Source organism: Podarcis vaucheri (assembly GCF_965113315.1).
Source record: "Podarcis vaucheri genome assembly, chromosome: 7".
NCBI lineage: Eukaryota > Metazoa > Chordata > Lepidosauria > Squamata > Lacertidae > Podarcis > Podarcis vaucheri.
In genome coordinates, this window is record NC_138765.1 from 6419735 (window position 1) to 6438872 (window position 19138).

General features: G+C 52.0%; 1 protein-coding gene across 1 annotated transcript; it reads right to left on the minus strand.

Annotated features, from left to right (window-relative positions):
• Positions 1 to 5840: 5840 nt before the first annotated feature.
• Positions 5841 to 18965, minus strand: TTC9B (tetratricopeptide repeat domain 9B; the record flags this gene model as incomplete). Its single annotated transcript, XM_082232521.1, has 3 exons — positions 5841 to 6206; positions 10822 to 11004; positions 18500 to 18965. The coding sequence occupies 3 exons, from the start codon at positions 18963 to 18965 to the stop codon at positions 6124 to 6126; spliced, it is 732 nt and encodes a 243-aa protein (XP_082088647.1). The 3' UTR covers positions 5841 to 6123.
• Between the last annotated feature and the right edge of the window lie 173 nt (positions 18966 to 19138).

The window sequence follows — 19138 nt, forward strand, 5'->3', positions numbered from 1 at the left end:
TTGAGATGTTTGAAGGTGGCGATAATATCTCTTCTTCTCCAGGCTAAATGGACCCAACTCCTTCAGCTGCTCCTGATAAGGCCGGGTCTCCAGACCTTTGGTCATCTTGGTCATTGAAACAGGAGTTCAGAGTGGCAAACATACATGGCTTTCTCCCCTACACACACACACACACACACACACACACACACACACTTTAACCTCTTGGCAACCCTGTTAAATAGGTTAGGTATCCAGCGAGCTGCACAGAGATGGGAACCAACCACTCAACCACACTGCCCCGTACTTTGTTAGAGCTGGTAGGGGTTATACAAACACACACACCAGGGACTCTAGCGATACTGAACATCTCCTCCGCCGCTCCCTGCCCTTGACACAGCGTAAGACGCTGTTTTAAAGCCACGAGGGAAGGATTTCTTTGCTGTTGTGAAAAAACAGCATGTCCCCCCCCACCCAAAGTCACTACCGCCTCAGATACCTCCGTGGCCCCCCACCCCCCTGTTTCTAAATGCCATTGGGCCCGGGTTCGAGGGCAAGAAAGGGCTTCGTCTGATCCAGGGCCTGTTTTCGAGAGGCAGCACAATGAATGCCGTAAGATGAAACTTTGGTTTTTCATTTAGAGAAAAAGGTGAATGAGAAGAGAAAGGGTAGAATGCTGTAAAATGGCAAGGTGACAGCGGATGGAGAAAGGTTTTCCTCACATGGAACTCGGCATCCATTGAATTTTGGAAGATTTGGGACGGATAAAAAGAAGCACTTTTTTATAGAGTGCATAGTTAAACTGTGGAACTCCCTGTGGAGCAGTTCTCGCACTCCTGCTTCCGGACTTCCCACTGTGAGAAGAGGATGCTGGACTCGAGGGGCCATTGGGCCTCATCCAGCAACAGGGCTCTTTTCCTAAAATCTTTATTTGCTGTTACAGTGGTACCTCAGGTTAAGTATTTAATTCATTCCGGAAGTCTGTTCTTAACCTGGAACTGTTCTTAACCTGAAACACAACTTTAGCTAATGGGGCCTCCTGCTGCTGCTGCCGCGCCACTGGAGCACGATTTCTGTTCTCATCCTGAAGCAAAGTACTTAACCTGAAGCACTATTTCTGGGTTAGAAGAGTCTGTAACCTGAAGCGTATGTAACCCGAGGTACCACTGTATTTACGACCATTCTTTCAACCAGAGGAGCTGTACAACTTGAGACATTTCCTTTTGGAAATTAAGCTTGGTGCTGCGGGGAGAGACTGATGTCTCTGCTGCCCACCCACCTTCGATTGGCTAACAGGTGCTAACCTCGAGGAGAGCCAGGACCCCTGGGTTCTGTTCCCAGGGCTCCACCCACCCACCCCCACCCCATTCCTTCATCCCAAACAGCAGTCTCGGCAGCGCATGGACTGAGCATCTCTCTCGCCCTTCTTCCTTAGCGATCCCAGTCACCATAGCAACAGCGGGTACCAAAGGCAGGCAGCTGCAGCAGCAATTCTGGGGATGGAGGCAGAGGTGAGCAGGCACTGTGGCTGCAGGAATATCCTCACAGAGATGGATGGCAGCGTTAAACTCTCCCGTAGTGCAAGGTCTCCTCCAGTTCTTTCTCATGCATCACACACACACACACATCACCTCTGTACTGGGTTTAATCTGGGGCCGACAGCTCCCGCCTGGCCCCATAAGCACCACAGACAAGGCCCAGGACAGTGGACTTAAAAGGGATCCCCAAAAGCACCGCAGCTACTCCTGGTTAGGGCAGCAGGTGTGGGATAAATGGATCTCAGGGATATCTGGGTTACGCAGGCTTGAGAATCCATCCATACCGAGACAGCAAACGGGTGTTTCTGTCTCTTTAGCAATCTCTCTGCCAGTGTCGGAGGCCAGGCTGGAACTCCCTGGGTGGCTGGGAGCTGTTTCATCTGTTATGACCCACTTAAGGGTCTCTCCTGCCCACCCACCCTAACTCCCCATCTCCTGAAGTTCCCACAAGGAGATGGGCAAAACTCTACGACGCTGAAACACCCCCCCCACACACACAGCCCAGTTCTTGCAAAGCTGTCCCTCAGTCTCTGCCAGTCCTAGAATCCTAGAATTGTAGCATTGGCAGGGACCTCAAGGGTCATCTAGTCCGACCCCCTGCAATGCAGAGATCTTTCCTGGGCTAGAAGTGGCCCCTCCCTCTGCCCTCTCTGCCTTTCGCTTGCTTTTGGGGAGTGGGTAGTAGGATGGGCTGCAGGCCCTCCCATTGGGGTGGATGTGGCGATTTCTGACGCGAGCGCTGATTGAATTTCACAGGTGTCTATTCCTGAGGAACTGCGGTGGCTAAGACCCTCCGCGGTGGGCAAGGAAACTTCTGGTTCGCTCCTCAGCAGCCAGGCAGCCGCCAGGTGGTCCTAGGAAGCCCCCTCCACCCCCCAGGAAGAGAACAGTGCAGTCTCCCTCGCAGGACTCCACAGGAAGGAAGGAAACCCCAAAGGCACAGGCTTACTGTCACTTCCCAGAGGCGAGTGTCGCCGTGCCAATCAGAAGGTCGGCGGTTCGAATCCCTGCGACAGGGTGAGCTCTCGTTGCTCAGTCCTTGCTCCTGCCAACCTAGCAGTTCAAAAGCACGTCAAAGTGCAAGTAGACAAATAGGTACCACTCCGGCAGGAAGGTAAACGGCGTTTCCGTGCGCAGCTCTGGTTCGCTAGAAGCGGCTTAGTCATGCTGGCCACATGACCCGGAAGCTGTACGCCGGCTCCCTTGGCCAATAAAGCGAGATGAGCACCACAACCCCAGAGTCGGTCACGGCTGGACCTAATGGTCAGGGGTCCCTTTACCTTTACCTTACTGTCACTTCTGTTCCTACCTGGGACAGCACCACAGCTGGGTGTGTGTGTGCGTGCGCTGAAACAGCAGCAGTTGTCCAGATGCTGAGTTGCTGAGGTCTGTCACGCGCATAATGCACAAACTCTGCGGATCCCTAAGTGTGCTGATGTCGGTTGGCATCGGTCGCTGTGATGTTCAGGCTGAAGAAAGCTTATGGAGCTCCCGAACGATCGACCAGGAGGGAAAGAACATGCCAGTCGGGCCTGTGTCTCTGCCAGGGTCCTACTCGAGTGTAGGCTGAACTCCTGACAGCTGGGTGGGGGTGGTACACGAGGCTGGTGCATCTCATCTGGCCCAGGGGAGCTTTTGGGCAGCCCCACCCTGTGTCCCTGCCATTCTGTAACCTGTTCTATAGGGACGTCAGAAAGCTGAGTTCCTGAGTCAGGCCCTGGGGTCCACCTGGACCAGTGTTGCTTACACTGGCTGGCAGTGGTGCCTCTCCAGGGCTTGAGGCAGGGAGTCTCTCTACCTGGCCCCACCTGAAGACGCCAGCAGGGACTGAAGACTTCGGCTGATGCTCCACCGCTGAACAACAGTGATCCTACCTCTCATCTTTCTCTCCCCCCTGCCCCGCCCATAGCTGTCAACTTTTCCCTTTTCTTGCGAGGAATCCTATTCGGAATAAGGGAATTTCCTTTTAAAAAGGGGAAATGTTGACAGATTATGTCGCCCCATGACCTCCCAAGGCTGGTCTGAGTAGCACTCCAAATACCAGCACAGTGCTGGGGGGGTCCTGCTCTGCCCTCCCTGCAAAAACCACTCAGGAAAAGAGGACTTCAAGGGTGCTAAAAGTCCTGCTCTGCCAAGTTAGCTCCATCCAAGAACAGTGCTCAGAGGCTGCCATGGGCCAGGGTCATGGGCTCAGGAATAGCCCCACAAGGCACACTTTGAAAGATGTTAGAGAGACCTCCGCCCCCAAACCCAGCTTGTCAAATATGTCACTCAAGTGAAGGGAGGTGGGTCACTGGGAGGACGGCAGTGCTCTGTTCCTACGGCTCAGGCCTCTGAACATCTTCATTGGGTGCCTGGATGCGACCCTGCCAAATTGGAGGGGCCCCCCGCCCCCCCAATGCCACCAGTATTAAGCATGGGGGTGATTTCTGTTGGAAGCGTTGGAATGCAACTCAGATTGTATTGAAGGTGGTCTGCAGAGGAGAAAGAGGGAGGGAGGCAGGGAGGACCAGCCAAACTTCCTAGACTGTCCTTCAGCCTGTGCTGACTTTCCCAGAGGTGCAAGGGAGACTCTGGGGTCGCTTCCTGACTTTGCTCCTCCCTACTCCCTATGGAAGGGACGCAGGTGGCGCTGTGGTCTAAACCACAGGGCCTAGGGCTTGCTGATCAGAAAGTCGGCGGTTCAAATCCCCATGACGGGGTGAGTTCCCGTTGTTTGGTCCCAGCTCCTGCCCACCTAGCAGTTCGAAAGCACGCCAGTGCAAGTAGATAAATAGATACCACTCCGGCGGGAAGGTAAATGGCGTTTCCGTGTGCTGCTCTGGTTTCGCCAGAGCTTAGTCATGCTGGCCACATGAGCCGGAAGCTGTCTGCGGACAAACACCGGCTCCCTCAGCCTACAGAGCAAGATGAGCACCGCAACCCCAGAGTCATCTGCAACTGGACCTAACGGTCAGGGAGGGGTACCTTTACCTTTACCTCCCTGTGGAAGAGGAGACATCTCTGTGTGTCTCTTCTGATGAGGACAAAGGGCAGGCAGGTGGTTTTTTGTATCCCCCCCCCTTTAGTGAGACAGAATTCGGATCTTCCCGGTCAAGCATTTTCTTTCCTTTAATAAACTTAGCTTTCTTATTTTCTTAAACTCAATGTGGTTCTAACCAGGGGTAAAGTGGGGTCCTCCGAAAAGCAGGAATGGCAAGGCTCAGGTCAGCCTCCAAGCTGTGCGTTAACTCGACACACATCTTCCGGGAGAAGACAGACAGACCAGGAGACCATCATGATTCTAGACTGTCTCTCTCCTTTGATCTGAGCCAACCCTCTGAAGTGCAATCGTACCCCTGGGTTGCAGCTCCCTTCTTGGGAACATTCTGGGCTCAGTATTTTCAACATGGCCTGGATGAGGCTCCCCAGTGTTTGGGTCTGGGAATGTCTCCCAGCCCTGCCTGGAGATACTCCCAGCAGGGATTGACCCTGGGGCCTTCTGCATGCAAGGCAGGTGACCTCTCACTGAGCTATGGCCTTTCCCTCCCTCCTTTCGACATCCTGGATCGCATCCTCTGAGAACAAGGGAGCAATCACGGCTCCTTGGGACTCTGGTTGAGCTGCTTAGCTTACAACCAGGAAAGCCTCCCCTACCCAAAATTAACCTAGAATAAAGGCCTTTGCTATTTTACAAAGGCAATCCCTCTCTCCTAACCAGATTCGCAAGCCGGGTGCTTGCTCTGCACGCCAGGTCCAAGAACTTCCTGGATTTCTTGTTTGAGGAAAGCGGGGTGGGGGAGGCTGCTGTCCTCTCCCCCTGTCCTTGCTCCCTGCTGGGAAGGGACAGGGGCGCTAAGCACCATCCAGCCAAAGCCCTTCCAACGCAGGAAAACGCAGCTGACCCGTATGGTTATCGAACCTGCAACCTTGGCTTTATCAGCACCATGCTCTAACCAACTGAGCTACTGAAGCAAAGTGCTAGGGGCTGCCTCTTCACACCTGTGGGGTGGCTGGGAGCTCAGAGGGGAAGCCATCGTTTCTGGAGGCGAACAGGGTGCCACGAGGGTGCTCAGGAAGGGAGGAGAGATGTAAATAGAGGGGAAAGGACACCCTGACCCCAGACTTGTTCAGGGCACTTGTTCTCAGCCCCCACCATCTTCTGCTTAGTTTTTTTTTTGGGGGGGGAGGGGGACGGACATCTGCTCTAAAGGCTGACTTCAACTCTCCCCAATGGCACCCTGATCTGCTCCTTCTGGGGTGCCCCTCTCTGCTCCCAGTGCCCCACAGCCAATCCGACAGAGGCACATCTTGCAAATTCTCTCGGGGTTTTTTGTTTCGTTGTTGGTTTTTTTGGTTTGGTTTAGGTTTTGTTTTTATATAGAAAAAGGCAAAGCAGAAAGAAGCAGCCCCCAACAGTGTTTTGGCAAAATGCTACATGGTCAAGTCCCGATCTGTCCTTCGTGGGCGGCATAGCTCTGAGCTGGGGGTTCTCTGGCCGCCGTGGCACCTGCCAGGGGCTCGCTGGGCACCTGGCGGCATCTTCCTGGGTCCTGGAGTGCAGCGGGTGGTGGGTTCAGGGCATGGCTGGCACCACGTGTAGAAGCCTCTGTCTCCGATGGGGCAGCTATGCAATCATCTCCTTCTCCCGCTGGCTGCAGCGGCTGATCTTAATCTCTGTCAGCTGGATGTAGCGTAAGACGTTGGTGTCTGCAAGGAAAGGGAGAGGCAGAGCCTGTGAGGAGGAGGAGGAGGAGGAGGAGGAGGAAGAGGAGGAGGAAGAGGAGGAGGAGGAGCCACCGCAGCTCTCCCTTCCCTGGCCGCATCCTGGAAACCCAAGACAAGTCCTCCTGCCCAGGGTCAACCCTCCCCAACTGGTTCAGCCAGGCCCCATCCAGGGAGGGGTCCTTCCCAGCCAGCCCTCCTAGTCACAGTCCTTTTAAGCTGTACAGTGGTGCCTCGCAAGATGAAAAGAATCCGTTCTGTGATTCTCTTCGTCTAGTGGTTTTTTCATCTTGCGAAGCAAGCCCATTGACGGATTAGCGCTATTAGCGGCTTTTAGCGGCTTATCTGCTGATCGGATCAGCTGATAAGCGGCTTAGCGGCTTAGCAAAGGGGGGGGGGAAACCCAGCAGGAACTCGCAAGACATTGTCGTCTTGCGAAGCAAGCCCATAGGAAATTCATTTTGTGAAGCACCTCCAAAACGGAAAACTCTTTCGTCTAGCGAGTTTTCCGTCTTGCGAGGCATTCGTCTTGTGGGGCACCACTGTAGCTGCCACCAGGGGATGAACCCCAAACTTTTGCACCCCAAAGGTGCGCTGTGCCACTGAGCTGAGATTTCAGGCCTTGCCACCTTCCCTTTCCACAGCCAAGCAGGTCCCCCGCCTCTCCCTCCCAGCAAGGCACAAGCAAGTGAATATATATATATATATATATATATATATATATATATATATATATATATATATATTCATAACTGCATATATAAACCACAGGTCTGAAACCCCACAGAAAAAGTCCTGAAACCATTTTGTCCCTCCCAAATTGACCTCAAATATTTCTCTGCAAGGTCGAAGGAAAATGGAAAAGCCTCCCCATTGCCTTTTCATTCACAAGCCCTGTCTTAAGGGTATATCTGTGTATGAATAGGGTGAGCTTGTGACCTGGCTCAGGAACTAAGTATTCATCATTACAAAAGACTGGCCAGGCTCCCCAGGGTATCCAATCAAGTGAGCATTAACAGGTAACCTGCCAGACAGGAGGTAAACAAGGCACTCAGATTTCTGCTGTAGACCACCTCTTCTGTGATGTAGGTATGATGTTTCTGGGGGTGGTCTTGGACTCCAGGGCGGGCAATTTAAAATGTCTATATAAGGGCTTGCACACCATTGTTCTGGGTTCCTCCTCCCTCCTGCGTGTGGTGAGTGAGGACCCTGTTGCAACAGATCAATAAAGATCAGGCTTACGAGCTGCTTTGCTTCTCAATATTCTCTGGTTAGCCTCTGTTATTTTCCCCGACCGATGGAGAACCTACAAAGGACTCTACAAAGGCTCTTGTGTCCCCCATTAGGGAATAAGGGGAGATTTATGTTTATTACACAAGGGACCCACCTTCCTATGAAGTAAGCTTGCAGTGTTTGGGGCTTCTTAGCTCAGAGGAAAGGCAGGTGAGAGACGACGTGATAAGGAGTTTATCAAATTAGGCAGAGAAATGCTAGAAGTCGTGGGGAAGCTGAATATTGGAAGAGCCTGGGCAGGTAAAAGAAAGCCCTCTTTTTACCTATGGGACTCCCTGCCACAGGAGGCAGAGGTGGCTTTAAAATAAGATTAGACTAATTCATGTAGGAGGAGAGGACTTTGGATGGCTACTAGCCAGGATGATTGTTCTCTGCCTCCACTGTCAGAGGCAGCTGTTGAAAACAAAAAATTGCCCTTTTTTCTCTTATGGGGTATCCAAGAGCCCATAGAGTCCTTACGTGGGTTCCCTATTGGTAGGAGAGAATAAGAGAGGCCAACCAGAGAATACTGAGAAGCAAAGCAGCTAGTAAGCTTGATCTTTATGGATCTGTTGCAACAGGGTCCTCACTCACCCGCAGGAGAGGGGAGGGACCCAGAAAAATGGCGCGCAAGGCCTTATAAAGACTTTTAAAATTGCCACCCTGTAGATCAAGACCACCAACCCAGATACATCACACCTACGTCACAGAAAAGGCGGTCTTAAAACAGAAATTTGAATGTTGTTTATCTCCTGTCTGGCAAGTTACTTGATTGGATTTCCTGGGTAGCCTGGCCAGTCTTTTGTAATGATAAATACTTAGTTCCTGGGCCAGGTCACAAGCTCACGCCCTATTCATATCTTAAATGTGCCCTTAAGACAGGATTTGTGAGGAAAGAGAGAATGGGGAGGTTTCCCACTTTGACCTTGCAGAGAAAACATTTGCTCAGTTTAGGAATCAAAATGGCTTCAGGTTGGTGTTCCTGAGCTGATCTATGTACATGCAATTATGAACATTTGTTGTTGTTTAGTCATTTGGTTGTGTCTGCCTCTTCATGACCCCCTGGACCAGAGCACGCCAGGCACTCCTGTCTTCCACTGCCTCCCGCAGTTAGGTCAAACTCATGCTGGTAGCTTCCAGAACACTGTCCCACCATCTCGTCCTCTGTCGTCCCCTTCTCCTTCTGCCCTCCATCTTTCCCAACATCAGGGTCTTTTCCAGGGAGTCTTCTCTTCTCATGAGGTGGCCAAAGTCTTGGAGCCTCAGCTTCACAATCTGTCCTTCCAATGAGCACTCAGGGCTGATTTCCTTCAGAATGGAGAGGTTTGATCTTCTTGCAGTCCATGGGACTCTCAAGAGTCTCCTCCAGCACCAGAATTCAAAAGAAACAATTCTTCGAACATTACCATATATCATGGGTGTCAAACACAAGGCCCGCGGGCCGAATCCGGCCCGCCAGACCTCGCCATGTGGCCCGCGTAGCCGCCGTTCTCGCTGCTGTTCTCGCCCGTCCAGTGCACCATCGCCTGGTTCTGCGCCGCGTCACCTCTCAGCACGAAGGAGGTGGTGAGCAGAGAGGCCGCCTCCGGAGCTCCCCCGCCGGCACCACCCCACAGGCCGCCCGCCTCGTCCCGCGGGCTGCCGTGTCTCTGGCGCCCGCTCCGGTCCAGCGGGCGCACCGCCCAGGAGGCGCCCAGAGCGAGCAGCAGCAGCAAGCAGAGCGGAGCTGCCTGGCCGGACGCTCCTCCACGCGCCCCGGCAGCCGCTGCTGGCGCCGTGCTCGGCCTCCGCTGCGCCGCCGCCGGGCAGGGATGCGAGTCTGGCAGGCGAGACGCGGAGGTGGAGGACGGGAGGGAGCGAGCCGAGATGGAGGCGGGAGCGCGGCGCGGACAGCGGTGTGGAAAACAACGTGCCAGCAGGGCTTCCACGCCCAGGCGAGGCGCAGCCCCACCGAGCCCCGGAGCCCGGCCGGCCGCCTTCCCCGATGGCTGCTGGCAGCAGGGCTGTAGCAGGCGCGCCGGAGCAAGTGGACGGGAGCCCCGCGCCCGCGCCCGGCGCCTCCTCCGCCTCGGCTTGCCACGGAGGACAAGGGGAGGTGGCTGCCTCAGGCAGCAGGATCCACAGGGGCAGCTCGGTCCGTAGTGGAAATTTGCTTCCTCCACCAGCGCCAGATCTGGTGCCGTGCGGGCGCCTCACCCGCCCCGAGCCAAGGGAGCACAAAATAATGATAACAATGCCTATTTATTCTATTGGGGGGGGGCACCAAATTTTGTCCTCACTCAGGGTGGGTGCCATATTACCAAAGTCCGCCCCTGCCCCCCCTCAATGGGATTTGAAATCCAGGGATTTGAAATCCAATACATTCCTAGGAGTGCCCCTGTCCGTACTGAGTAAGCCCCTCAGCCCCTAAAAGCAGACGATACCAACTTTTCAACATTGTGATAGTGATGTTGTGATATGGTAGCAATATATTGCAGTGTTGAAAAGCAGAGGGAGGAACAAGCAGCATTGGCCCCCCTCAGAAACTGGGGTGCAACCGGCACATCTCCCCCCCCCAGTGCCTGGCACAGGGAGGAGGCAGCAACAGGCGGAGAAGGAAGAGAAGGCGCAGACAAGCCCCAGCCACAAGACACAGTCCAGTAAAGGTGCCCTCAGACTGGGCCTGCACAATGTTATGATACATCACCACAGGGGCAGACTTTAGTAATCTTTCATAACAGGGGTGTCAGCCTGAATAAAATATTGAGGGGGGCAGGTAGGCCCCACCTCACATCCCCATCATCATCATCATCATCATCATCATAATTTATTACTGGTCAAAGACCAGCTTGAACCTCACATAATTTATCACATGCCACACACACCCCATTTAAATGTAAAAGCCCATCAACTTCGGGGGTCTCAGCCTGCTCAAATATTTTAGGCCGATATAACCGGCCCTTTGAGGGTGACCAAACTGCTGATGCGGCCCCCAATGAATTTGAGTTTGACACCCCTGCCATATATCTAAGACCTCAAAATTCCTATCACACAGCAATGCTGGAAACCACAAGAGGGGAGAGTTGCTCTTGTGTTCAAATCCTGCTTGGGGGGTTTCCCTTTTTGGGCACCTGATCGGCTACTGTGAGCGCAGGGTGCTGGCCTCGAATGGCCTGATCCAGCACCCTTGTCTTATGTTCTTAAAGTGGAGGAGCTGCCAGGGGTTGAGGCCCAGAAGAAGTGCCCTGCCTCTGAGCTGCGCTCCATTTCAGGCCTTGCCAACTGCCCCTTCTACTCCCACCCCCTTGCCCACCTCTCCCTCCTGCCACGGGCCAAGCAAAGCACCCACCTGCGGGCTCCAGGCTCTTGGCCTCTTTCAAATAGAGCAGGGCGTTGTCGTAGTCGCCCAGATGGTAGAAGGCGATGCCCGCCCGGTACATGGCTTTGAAGTTCCTCTTCTCCTTGGCAAGAACCTTGAGGCAATAGTCCCGCACCCTTTCATAGTTCACCAGCTCCGATTGCAACAGGCAGGCTGGAGAGAGAGAGAGAGAGAGAGAGAGAGATGTTGGGGTCTGAATAGATCAGGGGTAGGCAAACTAGAAGGTCAGCGGTTCGAATCCCCGCGACAGGGTGAGCTCCCATTGCTCGGTCCCTGCTCCTGCAAACCTAGCAGTTCGAAAGCACACCTGTGCAAGTAGATAAATAGGTACCACTCCAGTGGGAAGGTAAACGGCGTTTCTGTGCGCTGCTCTGGTTCGCCAGAAGCAGCTGAGTCCTGCTGGCCACATGACCTGGAAGCTGTACGCCGGCTCCCTCGGCCAATAAAGCGAGATGAGCGCCACAACCTCAGGGTCAGTCACGACTGGACCTAATGGTCAGGGGTCCCTTTACCTTTACCTATGCAAACTAAGGCCTGGGGACCGGATGCAGCCCAATCGCCTTCTCAATCCGGCCAGCAGACGGTCTAGGAAACAGCGTATTTTTACATGAGTAGAATGTGTCCTTTTATTTAAAATGCATCTCTAGGTTATTTGTGGGGCATAGGAATTCGTTCATTTCCCCCCCAAAAATATAGTCCAGCCTATCACATGGTCTGAGGGACGGTGGACTGGCCCACAGCTGGAAAAGGTTGCCGACTTCTGGAATAGATGTTAGGAGAGGGCCTTCTGGCGGATCCCTCCCTGCGAGAAGTGGAGTACAGGGAACCAGGCAGAGGGCCTTCTCGGTGGTGGCGCCCGCACTGTGGAATGCCCTCCCAGCAGATGTCAAGGAAATAAACAACTATCTGACTTCAGAAGACATCTGAAGGCAGCCCTGTTTAGGAAAGTTTTTAACATTTGGTGGTTTATTGTGCTTTTAATTCTGTTGGGAGCCGACTAGAGTGGCTGGGGGAACCCAGCCAGATAGGCAGGGTATGTATGTATGTATGTATGTATGTATAAATAATAGAATATCTTTCCTTCCTCACGTTTGTGAGTTCATCAGAGTGTCATCTATTTGCATCTTAAAAGGGAAGCTTAGATAGCCCAATTTTACCCTTTTAGTTTAAGGAATCCAGGATGCTTTAAGGCAGACTGGATTCTCCTGGTATTTCCTCCCCTTTAAAATAACAATCACACAAACAGCCTTGCAGAAAAGGTAAAAAATAGCACTTGCTCTCTCATAATACTTGCTGAAGAGTAACAGATGCAGAAACTTTGTTCAGACAGGCTGAATGAACACAGTAATTTGATTACAAAGACATACAGTGGTACCTTGATTTACAAACTTAATCCGTTCCAGAAGTCTGTTCTTAAACCAAAACCGTTCTTAAACTGAGGCGCGCTTTCCCTAATGAGGCCTCCCGCCGCTGGTGCCCTTCCACCGGTCAGATTCCGTTCTTAGACCAAGGTAAAGTTCGCAAACCAAGACACTATTTCCAGTTTTGCGGAGTTTGTAAATCGAATTGTTCTTAAACCGGACTGTTCATAAACCGAGGTACCACTGTACTTAAGTCTAGCTTAGAATGCCGTCTGAGCAGGATTTGAGACATAAAATAATAATAATAAATTTTATTTATACCCCGCCCTCCCTGGCCAGAGCAGGGCTCAGGGCGGTTAACACCAGTAAAATTACAATAAAAACATAATAGGAAAAAAACCCACCAATTTAAAATACAGGTTAAAATGCAAATTAAAATGCAGCCTCATTTTAAAAGTAGCCCATAAATCAAAACCGCAAGGGGAGGGAAACATAAGGGTTAGACTGAGTACAAACCAAAGGCCAGGCGGAACAGCTCTTTCTTGCAGGCCCTGCAGAAAGATGTCAAGTCCCGCAGGGCCCTGGTCTCTTGTGACAGAGCGTTCCACCAAGTTGGGGCCAGTACTGAAAAGGCCCTGCCCCTAGTTGAGACTTAGCAGATGTTTTCACATTGCTGGCAGAGTAGGGAAAAAGATAGAAAGAGAGCACACCAAGGCAGGTTGGAGCATAAACAGCTATGCCCCCTGCCCCTCTATCTATGCACAGTGGGGGTGTTTCTCGCAGAGTTCTCTCTTGCAAGTTTACAGGAAATCTCTATGAGCTTCAGCTGCTATCCTGTGCCTGTCTAGCAAACATGAATTCTTGGCTTGACTACACTTTAAATATCCCACAGGAGAGTTAGGGCACCACAATTCAAGAAGGACACTGACAAACTGGAACGTGTCCAGAGGAGGGCAACCAAAATGGTCAAAGGCCTGGAAACGATGCCTTATGAGGAACGGCTAAGGGAGCTGGGCATGTTTAGCCTGGAGAAGAGGAGGTTAAAGGATGATATGATAGCCATGCTCAAATATATAAAAGGATGTCACATAGAGGAGGGAGAAAGGTTGTTTTCTGCTGCTCCAGACAAGCGGACACGGAGCAATGGATCCAAACTACAAGAAAGAAGATTCCACCTAAACATTAGGAAGAACTTCCTGACAGTAAGAGCTGTTCGACAGTGGGATTTGCTGCCAAGGAGTGTGGTGGAGTCTCCTCCTTTGGAGGTCTTTAAGCAGAGGCTTGACAACCATATGTCAGGAGTGCTCTGTTGGTGTTTCCTGCTTGGCAGGGGGTTGGACTCGATGGCCCTTGTGGTCTCTTCCAACTCTATGATTCTATGATTCTATGATTCTAGTTAATGAGGGAGCCAACCTTTTCCCAGGTGGCTCCTTCTGAATCCTTGCATGCTGCTCTACCTGGCCTTGGTGTGATAGCCCTACGTGCCCAAGAATGCAACCACTATCAACGATGTTGATTTTTTAAAATTAAAAAAATATATTTTAAATATTTATAAACTGCACTTTCATGGGAAAAGAACAAGGCCTAGCACAGGACAGGACAGAAGGCCAGGATGCAGCCCCCACCCAGCTGGCCTTTCAACAAGCTGCATCGTTGGGACACAGGTGGCGCTGTGCGTTAAACCACAGAGCCTAGGACTTGCCGATCAGAAGGTTGGCGGTTTGAATCCCCGCGACGGGGTGAGCTCCCGTTGCTCGGTCCCTGCTCCTGCCAACCTAGCAGTTCGAAAGCACGTCCAAGTGCAAGTAGATAAATAGGGCGGGAAGGTAAGTGGCATTTCCGTGCGCTGCTCTGGTTCGCCGGAAGCGGCTTAGTCCTGCTGGCCACGTGACCCAGAAGCTGTGCACCAGCTCCCTCGGCCAGTAAAGCGAGATGAGCGCTGCAACCCCAGAGTCGGCCACGACTGGACCTAATGGTCAGGGGTCTCTTTAAAAACAAAAACAAAAAACAAGCTGCAGCATTGTCACCAGGGAGGGGCGTCCGCAGGGGGTGACATCCTCCCGCCCACCTTGGTTGGGTCTCTTGAGTTGAAAGGCAGCTGTGCCACAAGGCAGGTGCTGAAGGAGATTGGGCCAGGACCCCCGCAAAGGGATACTCGTCCCCCCCCTCAACTGTGCTAAAAAAAAAAGTCCTGGAAATCAGAAGAAGTACCAACATTGAAAGATCGGCAATATAATTTTTTGGGAATACTTGAATTAGCAAAAATTACGGCAACAGTTAGAATGCAATCTAATCAAAATCTCAAACAGGAATGGAAATGTGTAGAAGAATACATGGCCAAAACATGCTCCAACAGGAATTTATTGATTATGCATAGACTGATTCCACAAAGTTAAGCTAAGCTAATATATAAGACTGAATGTTTAATAATTAAGATACAAAAAAATACAATCTCAATAATAAAGTTATAAAATAATAACAAGGAAGTCACGCACGGGTGGAGGGAAGACACAGGGCAAGAAATAAGAAATGGATAAATGTTGGTACATAATGAAACGTGAAAATGTGAATTTACGAATACAGCGGTACCTCGGGTTACATACGCTTCAGGTTACAGACTCTGCTAACCCAGAAATATTACCTCGGGTTAAGAACTTTGCCTCAGGATGAGAACAGAAATCGTCCTCTGGCAGTGTGGCGGCAGCAGGAGGCCCCATTAGCTAAAGTGGTGCTTCAGGTTAAGAACAGACCTCCAGAACGAATTAAGTTCTTAACCCGAGGTACCACTGTATAATGTATATGTATCATTATGTAAAGATTTCATATATGTATTGCAACATTAATAATAAAATAAAATAAAATTAAAAAGTCCTGTTTTAGGGTTGCCATTGCAGTGGCAGAGCTTTGATGCTTACAATGTTCCTGGCAGGGGTCAGCAACCTTTTTCAGCCATGGGCCGCTCCACCGTCTCCCAGACCATGTGGGGGGCCAGGCTATATTTTGAAAAAAAGTATGATTGAATTCCTATGCCCCACAAATAACCCAGAGATGCATTTTAAATAAAAGGACACATTCTACTTATGTAAAAATACGCTGATTCCTGGACTGTCCGCAGGCCGGACTGAGAAGGCAATTGGGCCGGATCCAGCTCCCAGGCCTTAGTTTGCCTAGTAAAGGTAAAGGGACCCCTGTCCATTAGGTCCAGTTGCAGATGACTCTGGGGTTGTGGCACTCATCTCACTTTATTGGCTGAGGGAGCTGGCGTACAGCTTCCAGGTCATGTGGTCAGCAGGACTAAGCTGCTTCTGGCAAACCAGAACAGCGCACGGAAACGCCGTTTACCTTCCCACTGGAGCAGTACCTATTTATCTACTTGCACTTTGACGTGCTTTTGAACTGCTAGGTTGGCAGGAGCAGGGACTGAGTAACGGGAGCTCACCCCATTGCAGGGATTCGAACAGCCAACCTTCTGATCGGCAAGTCCTAGGCTCTGTGTTTTAACCCACAGTGCCACCTGCGTCCCTTTTTTAGTTTGCCTACCCCTGCTCAAAAGCAAACACGATTGTGGGAGGGGAGCAGGCAGTGAGACCTCAGCAGCTGGAAAAGAGGCAGGACAGGATTTCCAGATGCTGTGGGGGGGGGGCGAGTGCTTTGAGTTGTGGTGGTAGCAAACCAGGATCGTTCATAGCTCTTCATGCCCCCTCAGGAGGAGCAGGATCAATTTTACCAAGTAGTAAGCAAATGGGACATGGGTGGCGCTGTGGGTTAAACCACGTGCAATGGCTAGAGTGCTGGCTCATGGCCAGAGAGCTCTGGTTTCAAATCTCTTCACTCAGCCATTAAGCTCTCAAGGCCAGTCACTGAAATTATGCAAAATTCATCTCGCAGTGTTGCTGTAAGGGCATAATGGGGGTGGGTCTTCCCTGATTTTATTTTATTTTTTGAAGAAATGTTGTCCCCACCCCCATATGTGGTGAAGCTGTTGGGAAATGGTCATAGCAACTATTGAGGAAATGGTTCACTTTTATTGCACAAGAGACAATGTAAATATTAAAGCGTATCAAACACAAAAGCCGTGTCTTGTGCTACATGCGAGAAATTCCCTTTGCTAGGACATAGAAGCCAAGCTGGATACCAAGAAGAAGAACTAATTAGGAATTAGCTAATTAGAGAACTAATGAGTATGTAACACCCGGTCTCTAAAACAGGAAGAGAAGGAAAGAGGGAACTGAACCATACAATCCAATATATTAAGTATTGGGTTTCCCTGATTTAGGGGTCGGCTGTTGGCTGCCATAGGCAGTATTATTACCCCTTCTTATCCTTTGGGAGATACACATATAAATAAGGATTTGTATAGTATTAAAACTTGACAGGATTGTAGCAAATACCAAGAGATGTGAATATTTGAGATTATAATTGAGAAGCACTTACACCCCTTCCCTTTCTTCATATTGTTGTTGTTGTCAAATTAAATTTATATACCACCCTTCATCAAAAGATTTCAGGGCGGTTCACAGAATAAATGGTATTGTCTGGATTTGTATGACTATTTGACTTGAAAAGGAGAGTGGGGAGTGGCAGAGCCTTGTACACTGACTTGAGCTCCTTGGAGGAAAGGTGGAAATAATAATAATAATAATAATAATAATAATAATAATAATAATACCCCACCCATCTGGCTGGGTTTCCCTAGACACTCTGGGCGGCTTCCAACAAAATATTAAAAATACAATAAAACATCAAATGTAATACTTCTGAATTTCGAGGGGAATAAATGGATTTCAGTCCTGCGGGCTAGCATTCAAAAATTTTATGTCAAAATTGTAAATATTGGTGAATGAGATTTGCATGGTTTTGTTTCATCCCTAGCAGGAAGTACCCGAAGAAAGAGGAAGGAGAAGGTGAGGGAGGGGCAAGGAGGGTCAAAGGTCAGGGAGAGGGGGGTCACTGCTAGAGGGGAGGCCACCGCCAATATACAAAAGTCTTAAACACATACACCTGATGGATTCCCAAGGGAATCTTCAACCTTTGCAACAGGTGAGAGAAGTAGGACCTCGAGGGTTTCCCCCTGAAACCTTTGGCCTTGGCTGCGATGTTCCTCCTCTCTGCTTGGAAGAGGAGGACCTTGGGAGATGGACCAATGGGTGGGTGGGGAGAACATCCCTTGGACTTTGTGAAATTTTGAATATTTTGTTAAGGGAGGGGTGGCCATCTGGCCAGCAACACCACTGGCCACCTCACCATCCCCGGCTCTTGGGTCTTCTAAACATTTTCTCAGAGGGCAGGTGGACACCCTAGCCTTAAGGCAGCAATTTCTGCCTCACCCCCTGCCCCCCCAACTTGATTCCTCCTGGCACAACTTCCCAGGGGCCGAGCCTCTGACTTTGGCCCTCTGGGCTGGAGGCTTCTCTGCTTGGTATTATCCTGGCAACCTGAACAGTCCCCTGGGAACCCCGTACCTGCAACACCAGGCCTTTCCCCGGGCGTTGCAGGTTGCAGGGTTCAGATCTCCACAGGCCCCCCCCCCACTAAAGAGCTGCAAATTCTCTGGTGCAAAGGGGACCCCCCTAAACGAGGGACGTCCTTGCCCGTTTCCCAGAGGGGGCGCTTTTGACTAGGAAGGGGTCAGAGGCTGGGTCTTGGCCCCAATTAGGGGTGCCAACTTGAATAAAATACAGTGGACGCTCGGCTTGCAAACATGATCCATGCTGGAAGCACATTCGCAACTCGTAGCATTCGCAACATGTGCACGTGTGGGTTGCGATTCGGCGCTTCTGTGCATGCGCAAAGCACGATTTAGTGCTTCTGTGCATGCGCAAGCGCTGAAACCTGGGATTAATCTGTTCCGGTGCTTCCGGGTTCGGTGCAGTGCGCAACCCGAAATCGCACAACCTGAAGCATCTGTAACCCAAGGTATGACTGTATTGTGGGGGCCCAGGTAAGCGCCACCCTGCATAATCACACGCTATTCGAATGGCAATGCCCGTCAACTTAGAAGGGGCAGCCCCCTCAAATATTCTGACCCCTAGGAGTAGGAAAGCAGGATTGGAAAGGGCTCCCCCTGCCGGCTGGACACGGGAGGCGCATGAGAGGGAGCCAGAGACACGTCTGAAGAGGGACAGCTTCGTCAGGACACGGGGGTTCTTTTGCCTGCTTGGAGAACCTTCCAAACTGGGAGGGGGGGTCCCGTTGCCAGGCGAGGGCCCCCCACCTTCTTCCTCTGGGCCTGGCACACAGCTCCCCTCACCCCCCCCCCAAAAAAAGAGAATCCGCCCCAGCCTTACCCGTCAGGCTGTTGTAGCACTCGATCTCGGTGCCCTCGACCAGCGCCCGCTGCTCCTCGGAGAGGCGCTGCTGCCAGCCGGCCCTCCGCAGCGGGCTGCTGCCGTCCTCTGCCTCGGCCTCCAGCCCCTTGAGCTGCAGCAGCGCCCGGTGGTACTTCCCGATGGCCTCGCGGAACTTCTTCTGCTTGTAGCAGCGCCCGCCCTCGGCCTTGAACTCCACCGCCTGCCGGATCTTGGCCTCCAGGTCCGGCTGGGGCTCGGCGGCGCCCGCGGCGCCCGCGGCGGCGGCCCCGCGCAGGTGGGCCCGGCCGCCCCCGACGGCCGCCCCTCCGCCGCTGCTGCCCCCTCCGCCGCCGGCCTGCGGGCAGCTCCTCTTGTAGGGGCTGCGCTGGTCCATGGCCCCCCTCACAGGCCCATGCTCGGGCGCTTGTCTCCGCTGCACCAGCTGGAAGAGCGCGCTGTGCATCGACGGCGCCCCGGAGCGGAGCTTCAGCACCAGGGACAGCGCGCTAGCGGTGCATTGTGGGAAACTCCCTCCGCATCAGCACCGCCGGCCGGGCTGACCTCGGATGTCTCGGCGCCCAGCGAGGAGGCGGCGGCGGCGGCAGGCAGGCAGGCAGGCGCCCTTCCGCTTGGAGG